The sequence below is a fragment of the Arvicola amphibius genome, chromosome 14 (assembly GCF_903992535.2).
Source record: "Arvicola amphibius chromosome 14, mArvAmp1.2, whole genome shotgun sequence".
Lineage (NCBI taxonomy): Eukaryota > Metazoa > Chordata > Mammalia > Rodentia > Cricetidae > Arvicola > Arvicola amphibius.
This window is the reverse complement of record NC_052060.1, coordinates 5,491,225-5,501,233: the sequence shown is the minus strand read 5'-3', so window position 1 is coordinate 5,501,233 and position 10,009 is coordinate 5,491,225. Positions and strand designations below refer to the sequence as shown.

Below are 10,009 nucleotides of genomic sequence, written 5' to 3'. Positions count from 1 at the left end.
TATTGTGTCTGGTACACTCTAGGGGACACAATCAGATGCCCTGGAACCAGTGTCGTAGTTGGTTGTGATGTGGGTGCTGGGGATCGAACCTGGGTCCTTCTAGAAGAGCAGCGTGTGCTCTTAACTGCTGAGCTATCTCTCCAGCTGCTGGAGAATGGTGCAAGAGAGACCTTGGTGGGCCGATGGGCAATGGGGCCACATGGTGGGAGAGAGCCAAAGGCCTCATGGCAGGCAGGAGACAAATACGCCATGCAGTTAAAGTGAGGAATTTATTGAGAGAAGGGTAAAGGAGAGGGAAGAGGGAAAGAGAAATACAGGAAGAAAGAGGAATTAGAGGAGAAAGAGGAAGAGAGAGTGGGAACTTAAAGGGAGCTTTGCACCTGTGTAGTGACAGCAGCTATAGGACCCTCGGCTGGCTAGGATACTGCCTGGGTTCATCAGCGCATTCACTTTTTTTTTTTTCAGTAGGCTCTTCTAGGCTAGCCTCCAGCTCACAACCCTGTCTCGGCATCGGGGTGTGCTGGGGTTGCAGGCCTGCATCACTGGCCACACCCTTTTCCCTTGGGGATTCCGGGTCTCAAGGCCTTCCAAAAGACCCCTCCTCAAGTCAGAGGCACAGGGTGGAGGGCCCTAGGAATGCTTGCAGATGGCACGCTGTATGGCATTGGCAGACACGGCCAGAATGGCTGCTTCTACCACTGTACCACTTCATGCTCCTGTGTGGGGGCTCAGGAAGCGACTGTGGGTTGGGAATATGCGCCCTGGCTCTAGGTCTGGAGAGCCGTATGCTTTCTTGGCATTCATTGCTTTGTTGTTGTTGAGACAGGGTCTCCTTCGGTAGTTCGAGATGACCTTGAACATTCATTCATGAAGACACGGTTTCCTCAGCCTTCTGAGTGCTGGGATTACAGGCATGAGCCACCACGCCCAGTTTTTGGCCACTACCTCCAGTGTGTGTGTGTGTGTGTGTGTGTGTGTGTGTAACGCTTAGGCTCCTTCTCCTACCCAGACTGACACCATAACCAGATAATTCTCCATTCTGCTCACAACCACTAGGAGATGGAGACCACAGTGGGAACTGCCCCAACAGCCCCAACCATTTGTTCCTCCCAGGGCAGCCATAGGGTGAGTGAATGCACTGTTATCCGGTGTGACCTTCGGCCTGGCCTTACTCAGCTGGTGAAGAGAGCAAAGTAGGTTCTGGGGATTAGCCTCTTTGAGATGTGTCCGTGCTCCCCCCCCCCCACACCTTTTCTGTAGGAATCCATGTTTTCTAAGCAGGGCAGTGGTTATTTCCTCCTCAAATACATTCTTATGCAAGGAGGCTGATAGAGATCAGAGAATCCTCCTACCCCCACGTGCCCAGTGCCCTTATCAGGCCCAGGAATCTCAAGCAGGGGGCAAACAACCTGGGGGGTGGTGGTGGCCTGGAAATGGGGAGCAGCCACCAACTCTTCTTTCCCTTCCTCCCCACCCCTTAAACCGCAGAAACCACTTAAAGCTCAGCACAGGCCTGTCCTTCCAGGGAGGACCCGAGGCAGTAGGTAGAGAGGAAACCTGTGGGGTTTGGGTAGCCTGATGCCATTCTCAGCCTGGCTTGGCCCAGAGAGGGCCATCTCCCTCTGGAGCCTAATGCAGAGCTTTAGGAACCACCTTTCTTTGAGTCTTAGGGGCTTCATGCCTGGTGAGACCTCTACCCCCAGAACAACTTGGAGAGAGGATGGTGTCTTGACCATAAAACAAATAAAAAAACCCAATAAACAAAACCAAAACAAATAAACAAAAAAAGACAATGGAAAGTCTTTGGAACATCTGTGGTTTCTGCCTCTCAGCTTCCAGCCCCTCACCTTCACAAAATGCCAGTGGAGGAGGAGTGGGAAGGGTTGACCCTAGTTTGAGCCTGGAGCTCTATATGGTGACCCTCCTTTGAGCTCTCATTTCCCAGTTATCACTGAGTTGGGCTTGGAGTCAGGGAGGGTTGAAAATCAGGAACCGAGGCTGGAGATGGAACCCTAGATTTAACCCCAGCACCTCGTAACCTGTCAGGGTAGTGCTCACCTGTATTCCCAATACTTGGGAGATGAGGCAGGAAGATCAGGAGTTCATTGTTATCCTAGGTTGCTAGGGAGCGTTAGGTGAGCCTGGGTTACATTAGAGCTTGCCTGAAAACAATTACAAAGAACAAAATTGGGATCTCTGATTTTGGGGACAAGGAAGACTTTAACAATGTGGTCTACTGGTTAACAGCCACAAACCCTGAATTCTGTTCACAGCCTTCAGCCAAAAGGTGGGTGGGTGGGTACCATAGGTACTGACTGGTCTGTGTTGATGAGGGGCTCCGGGGCCTGAGCTGCTTGAACACTGGGTAGGTTCTTAGGGTTCATTTGCCCCCAAGGTATACATCTGTGGTTGGGACTGGATGTTCCTATCATGAGCCATGAAAAAATGTGCTAGAACTTCTTCTGGGGGACTTTGTACCTCATAGACTCTCCAAACCCTTGAGCTGGGTTGTGGCAGGGGATGTTTGTTTAGTTGCTGTCAGGTATCTTCCTTACAGCCAAAGGCAAGTTTATTTAACCTCGTTGATCTCTTTTCTGCCTTTGTGACCCGGGAATAATAATGCCTCCCTTACCCAGTGGTGATGAGATAAGACCAATGGGTAAAGTACAGGGCCTGGTACAAAGTACTGCAGCTAAAAAAAGGAGCGTTTCAGTCCCTCGCTGTCTCTTCCACGCCTGGAATCGTGCCTCTCTTTCTCTTACTTGACTTTTCTCCGTGTCCCACCACCAACTCACTCGTTACTCTTGTCCGTTTTATAGCTCACTTGATTCCTGTGTTTGTTTTGTTCACGGCTGTCTCCGGTGCCTGGCACCCCCGAGGCTCTCCCTAGCATTGTCGGAGGAATGGATGGGATGAGATCGAGCTGACTTTCCAGAGACTTTCAACTCTGGCTGCTCACTAAGGGTTGTTAGGAGAGAACTTCAGGCCGATGTAGAGATGCGGTCCAGCCCAGTAGAGACAGAACGAAGTGTGGGGGTGTGCACTTCCTAGAGTTCATAGGTGTGAGTCCAAAGGGCCAGGATGAGAAACGGTTGAAGAACTATCATCTGGTGGAAAAGCCACCTTTCAGCCTTTCAAGACACAGTTTAAAAATTATATCTACTTACATGCGTGTGAGTTGACTCGCTCCTTCTACCGCGTGGGTCTCTAGGATTAAACTCAGGCTTGGCGACAAGTACCTTGAGTCATGCCAGCTAGTTTTATTCTTTATTATCTGACTAAGGCTCAAGGTCACATTAAATCACAACCGTAACTTTACGGCAGTTGCCAGGACGAACTAGTGTTTGAAGCTGTTGAACAATTCCTCCTAGGGGGTTCAGGCTGCTCTCAGCAGGGAGAATTGTTTGGTCAATGCCACCACCTGGTGGACACCACGAGCAAGGGATTGCTCTCTCTCTCTCTCTCTCTCTCTCTCTCTCTCTCTCCCTCCCCCGCCCCCGTGTGTGTGTGTGTGTGTGTGTGTGTGTGTGTGTGTGTGTGTTTGCGCGCGCAGCTGCTGCTGAGACTTTTGTTGGGAACAGCAGGTTTAGCCTCTGTGCGGGGTGGGGGAGTTGGGGGGCCCAAGTGGCACCTTGGAAAATGAGAAAAGGCCCCCGGGGCGGGGGTGGGGGAGGAGGAAGAAGCTGGATTGTTCTAGGGTCTGTTATCTACCTTCCTCCCCACCCCACCCCCATTCTCTCTTCCAAGTCTGGCTTGAGCCAGGAGGAACCAGTTCCCGTGGAGAGGGAGAGAGAAGGTCACTGCTGACGTCAAAGGGCTTCAGGTAGGAGGTAAACGCGGCCTGACCCACTTTTATTCCACTGTCTTTCACCCTCCTCTTCTCCTGGCTGGAGTAGCCCTTTCTGGCGTCCCTGATCACACTCCCTGATAGATAGATCCCAGTCCCCACAACCCCAAGTACTGCTGGGTACCCAGGTGCTACTCTATAGGTCCCTCCTTTCCACACAGGGTTCCTCTGTAGCCCCGACTGTCCTGTCTCTGCGCTGGGATTAAAGGGGTTTGCCACTATGCCCAGCTGGTTTACTCTGTGGCTCTCGGCTCCTTCCCTCCTTCCAGCTCCTGCACCACAGGTGTACTTGTGTGGATGGGACGGGCCAGAGGGAGGCAAGGAGGTTTAAGGGGCACTGTGTGGTAGTCTGTGCTCCCCTGACTCACTCTTAGGGGTCACAGATTTCATTTGTTATTTAGGACACATATTGGGTAGGAAGGACCAGCTTCCTCCGTGCAGCCCCAAGGAACCTTTATCAGGCGAGGGGAACTTTGTGCTCTGGTTCTGTTCCTAGAGCTCTCGCTGGGGTGACTCGCTGACTCAGGGACTCTCTGAGGGTGCACGATTTTGTTGGACTCTAGGAACCTGTCATGGTTAGTTTCAATTGTCAACTTGACAGTTTAGCATCTCCTTCATGCTGGCCTGCGGGTAGGTCAGTGGGGGATTATCTTGATTACAGTTAATTAATGTGGACAACCTACCCATGTTGTGAAATAGGATATTTGTTTAATATGTAAAGATGTGTTACATTTGTTTATGCTGCATTTAACTATGTAAAGATGTGTTTCTGTTTTGTCTTTCCTGCTTGAGGTATCCGATGGGGCTAATAAAAAGCTGAACAGCCAGCTGGGTGATGGTGGCACAAACCTTTAATCCCAGCTCTCGGGAGGCAGAGGCAGGTGGATCTCTGTGAGTTCGAGGCCAGCCTGGTCTGCAAGAGCTAGTTTCAAGACAGGCTCCAAAGCTACAGTGAAACAAACAAACAAACAAAAACAAAAACGCTGAACAGCCAATAGCTAGGCAGAGGAGGGATGGGGGTGGGGAAGCCAGCCAGATACGGAGGAAACAGAAAAACTGGACAGATAGTGTATATGAGCTCAGTGAGCCTCGGGATAGCACACAGATTAATAGAAATGGGATAATTTAAGTTAAAAAAAAAAACAAGCTGGAAACAAGCCTGGGCTAGGGCCAAGCATTTGTGGGTCTCCATGTCTTTATCTGGGAGCTGGTTGGCATCCCCCAAAGCCTATATATAAATACACACATATATATATTCATATAAATATGTATATGAATGTGTGTGTGTGTACTCTTTTTGTGCGTTCAACTGTGTAGCCCTAGCTGGCTTGAAATTTGCTTTGTAGATGAGGCTGGCTTCAAACTTACAGAGATCCAACTGCCTCTGCCTTCCAAGTGCTGCGATTAAAGGCATGAGCCATCATTCTCTGCTTTATTTATTTTTTAAATGTATATGTGCGTGTGTTTGTGTGTGTGTGTGTGTGTGCATGTCTGGCCTTGAGAGGCCAGAAGAGGGCGTTGGAACCAGTCTCACGGGCAGTTCTCTTAACCACTGAACCTCTCCAGCTCGCTCTCTTTCTGTTCCTGACTGTAGATGTGGCTAGCTGCTTCAAGTCCTGGCCTTGATTTCTCCACAGTGATGTTCTGTCACCTGGAATAGTAAATCCAGCAATGGAAATAAAACTAAGACAGGACCATAGGGCCTACTCCGTCTAGCCCTCTTGAAGTAGCATGTCTCGGGGATAGATCCTAGGTCCTGCGGGTTTAGCAAGCACTTCCAGGGTTTCTGACCGCTGTGTATTGTGAATCTCTTGAACCGCTGTTTAAAGTCTGTTCCTGCTCAGACGAATGGACTGGGCCAAATGGAAGGAAAAGATTTGCTGCAAAGCCTAGAGTTTTTGGTGCCCACTGGGGAGCATGCAGCTAGAGACAAACTGATGCTTTATTATAAAAATAAATACACGCTTGGGCAGATGGCAGCAAGAATAAGGGCTGCAGACACAGCGGAGACCTCCAGAGGAAGCTGTGATGTCCGTCTATAGGCTGAGATGCCCTGATACCAGGGAGGACCCTGGGCCTAGACCCCCAGCCAGGGGGGGCAGCAGGGCTATGAGGGGTGTCTCACACTCCCCTAGCAGCACATCCCTGCGCAACCCTGCACCCCTATCCAGCACCTTGGCCCTCAGACTGCGGGACGCCAGATCTGGCGGGCCCAGCCCTTCGAAGAAGAAGTCTTCATTGAAGATGGGGTTGGAGCTGCCCTGGACCACGCGGCTCCTCTGAGCTCGCGGCCTAACGCGTGGCTGCAGCCGCAACACCACGCAGCAGCCGCCGCCGCCGCTCCCGGGCCGGGCCCGCGGTCGAGGCAGCCCCTCGGCGCTCACCAGGCGCAGCCGCAGCCGCCCGGGCCCCGCCTGGTACTCGGTGGACAGGCGCAGCTGCCCGCCGCGGGGCCCCAGGCGCAGGACGCTGTCCTTGGTCGGCCGCAGCTGGCAGCAGAGGAAGTCCAGGTGGAAGAGCGGCGGCGCGCGGCGCGGCGCGAACGGACTGGTGTCCGCCGAGCTCGACTCGTCGGGGGACAAGGAGTGCGGCCTAGGCGCGCACGGGGAGCCGCAGGGAGACGAGTCGGGCGACGAGGCCGTGTCGCTTTCCGGGGCCCGGCAGAGGCGAAGGTCCGGGGCCGAGCCGTGCAGCCGCGACTGCGCCGGGGCCAGGCCTGCAGCCAGGCCGCGCGGCACGTGGAACAGGGACTCGCGGCGGCGCGTGTGCGGGCTCTCGGGCAGGAAGGCCCAGCCCTCGCGGCCCGCCAGGTGCGGCAGCGAGCAGGCGACCGGGAGGTTCCGGCCGCTCGGGTTGCGGTCCACCCTGGCCTCGCCGCCGCCGGGGTCCCGGAGCCGAGGCGGAATGAAGAACTGCGGGATGCGGTCGGGGGTGAGGACGTTGGGGTTGCAGCGCGAGGGCGAGGCTGCGGCCTGGCGCTTGGGGACCAGGCTGGAGTGCGCCTGCCTTGACCCGGTCTCTGCGGTCCTCACCCTATAGCCGGCTTTCTCCAAGAGCCACATGCAGTGGGTGGGGATAATGAAGCACCAAGGCAGAGAAGGGCCAAGTCTAGCCTCCCGATCGCGAGCCCTGGACAGACGACGCGCTGAGAGAAGAGAAGGGGGATGCGAAGGTCGGTGATGCTGCTGAGAGCCAACACTTGGAGGTCTGCCACCGTGGCTTTGTCCCCCAAACTCATGGACCACAAGGCGGGTATTTAGCAGGTAAAAGCAAGGGTGAAGTCTAGAAACTGGAGAAATCAGTAAAATTTTTAGATGGAAGTTCTGGAGATGGTTCAGTGGTTAGGAGCACTTGCTGCTCTTGCAGAGAGGATCTGGCTTCGGTTCCCAGCACCCACATGGTTGTTCGCAGTCATCCATAGCTGCAGTATCAAGGGATCCAATATCCTCTTCTGACCTCTGCAGACATTAAGCACACACGTAGTGCGCATACGTACATGCAGACAAAACACTCATACACAAAAAATAAATACATCTTCACAAATTTTTAAAATGATTTTCAGATGGAGGCCTTGTATACTCTACCCACTTTAGGGTTATGGGGCATTAACACCCATATCGCCCAAAGATTTGTAGTCACAGTCACGGACCCAGATAGCCATCCTGCTCATGTGTACTCTACCTCCATAAGGTCACCGCGGCTCTGATAGGCTGACTCCCTAGTCCTACTCCCACGATCTGGTCATGGCTCCTCAAGGCTCCTTCCCTGCTCAGGCAGCTTCCCTGCTTCTCTGGATTGACCTACCCTTGAGCTCTAGCCCCTTCTGACTTTTGTCTCCTCCCCCAAACCACCCTTCACCTTCTCAAGTTGCTCCTGAAAGAGACTCACTTCTGTTCCTAGCAGCTGGAAGCACATCTGGTTGCTGATCCGTAGAGACGCAGGGCCAGGGCTAGTTCAGGGAGAGTCACATCTTTCGGTGAATCACGGAACCCCTCTCCCTTCCTGTTTACTCCCAGCTTCTCAGTTCTGCTGCATCCCGAGGCTGTAAGGCGGAGCTGGGCAGTTGAGTGGTCCCTCCCACTGTCCACTCTTTTTCCTTAGGAACCTCTGAGCACAAAGGCACCATTGATTCTCCGCCACCCCCAGTGCGTACCCAGGAAGACTTCTTTGCAGCGGGCTCGGTGCACCCCTGCATCGAGTCACCAGAAGCCATGAAAGTACAAGTAGTTTGCCAGGGACTCCGAGCCCTTATTCCGCTCGATCGTGTGCCCCGAGTGTAGACCTTACCTGTGGGCAGTGGCTGGATACCAGCTTCTGGCTTCCGGCCCCACTGTGCAGAGCCTTAGGGGATCGACTTTCTAGCTTGCTCCCGCCCAAGTCTTTCCGGGAGGAGCTGGCAGGGGCCTCTGCTGCCTACTTACGTCTGTCTTCTTTTCCTGGATAAACACAGGTCTGTCTTTCTTTTCTTTTCTTCAACCGGACTTTCTTAACTCCTTCCTCTAGTCAGAGCCAGCTTTCCAGCCGCAGACCTGGCCTGCTAGACCCGAGTCTGTGCTGCCAAGGTTGGGAGGATGGCAGAGAAGAGGTACACTGCCATCAGTGGCCAGTGGCTAGCTGTTGTCCCAGCCCTCCTAGGCAAAGCCCTTAGCCATCTTCACACACAGCTTGTCCTCTGTAAAACCCCCATTGTTGGGATCCTGTTGTGGCCCCTAACTATGGGTTCTGAAGCCAGCCAGTAACTCCTTAGCATTGTGGCTTTCAGTGACAGTTCTCTGAATTATATCCAGCACATCCCCAGCAGAAATCCTGCTAGGCTCAGGATTTCTGGATATAAAGAGACGGAGGACAGCTGGTTCCAACAGTGAGGACCAGCAGACTTATGTCCTCCATCTTTGGCAGATTCTAGGAAGCACAGGTGGCCACTGGGAAGATGAGATTATCAGTTCTACAGGCACACCCTACCACCTCATTCCCTCAAAGACAGAAGCTCACTTCTTCCTTAGCTGGGCTAGTTCCCTCTTTACTTTCCCTTACTGGAAACTTTCTTCTTCTTTTTATTTTAAAATATTTATTTATTATGTATACAGCATTCTCAGTATTCTTTCTGCGTGTATGCCTTCAAGGCAGAAGAGGGCACCAGACCTCATTACAGATGGCTGAGCGCCACCATGTGGTTGCTGGGAATTGAACTCAGGACCTTTGGAAGAGCAGGTAATGCTCTTAACCACTGAGCCATCTCTCTAGCCCCACAACTTTTCTTCTTAATTAGGGATGCCTCCTGTCCTATTTCACAGCACTCCATCTTTTATGACATTAATTAGTGTAAGTCCCAAGTCCCAGCCTCTGGCCTCCATCTTTGTAGGCCCCGTCCCTGTGCCCACCAAGATTTGACTCCTCCCCAGAGGAGTGTCAAGACAGCTTGCCAAAATCTTGACCACTTTTCCAGTCTATTTAAACTGCTTCCCCAGAAAGTTCCCACTTGGTCTCTTTCCTCTCCCTGCCGTGGTCACCCTTGGTGCCACCCGAGAGCGCAGGAATCCCATTAAACCTGTATATTTTTAATTTGGCTTGTTGTGATTTGGCTTGATTGGGATTTTTGCATCGGCAGAGAGCTTGCGTTAGGAAAATTCCTAATATCTTGAGGGTTCCACCAAGATAGGGTGGCCTATCCGTGTGGTCATAGGCTCGCATCAAAAGCCCCCTAGTCCACAGTCTGAGCTCTCTGCACCACACTAAAACCGGCTCCTGGGCTACAGCAGCTGCATCTTCGTGAGTCCCTTTTTCTTGTCTATGCTATAAGGTTTTGGGGACCCATTCATACTTACTTTTGTCGATTATCGGACTCTTGTTTAAGCTGTGGGCCCACGCCAAGAGATTGATCTCAGCTCAGCAGCTAGTCCGGCAAGACCGGGCCTGGCTGGGGTGGGCTTTGTTTGCTCCAGGGACGCCTAGCATTCAATTCCCACGACCCCGTTAGGCCTAAGAGCTATTTTAGTGGACGTGCTGTAATAGACTTAGGCCACGCGGTTGGGCATAGAGTTTAAAATGGGCACTTGTAGTTCATAAGCCAGAGCTGCTGTCGCCCCTGGGATGCCTCTTACAAAATGTTTATAAATTGGGGCTGTCCAATATATGTTCATGGTTTTTGGGCTCTGTGCTCTT

At 52.6% G+C, this 10,009-nt stretch overlaps 1 protein-coding gene across 4 annotated transcripts; it reads right to left on the bottom strand.

Annotated features, from left to right (window-relative positions):
• Nucleotides 1-5,748: 5,748 nt before the first annotated feature.
• C2cd4d (C2 calcium dependent domain containing 4D) lies at nt 5,749-8,384 on the bottom strand. 4 transcript variants are annotated; one of them, XM_038312000.1, is made up of 3 exons: nt 8,269-8,384; nt 7,736-7,889; nt 5,749-7,305 (listed from the first exon to the last, which is right to left on the bottom strand). In XM_038312000.1, exon 3 carries the CDS (start codon nt 6,907-6,909, stop codon nt 5,884-5,886), a length of 1,026 nt encoding a protein of 341 aa, XP_038167928.1. In that variant the 5' UTR covers nt 6,910-7,305; nt 7,736-7,889; nt 8,269-8,384; the 3' UTR covers nt 5,749-5,883. The 4 variants fall into 4 exon arrangements, with proteins under 4 accessions (XP_038167928.1, XP_038167929.1, XP_041910118.1 ...); XM_038312001.1 differs by lacking the exon at nt 8,269-8,384 and having other exon boundaries at nt 7,706-8,150; XM_042054184.1 differs by lacking the exon at nt 8,269-8,384 and having other exon boundaries at nt 7,736-8,150.
• Nucleotides 8,385-10,009: the final 1,625 nt, after the last annotated feature.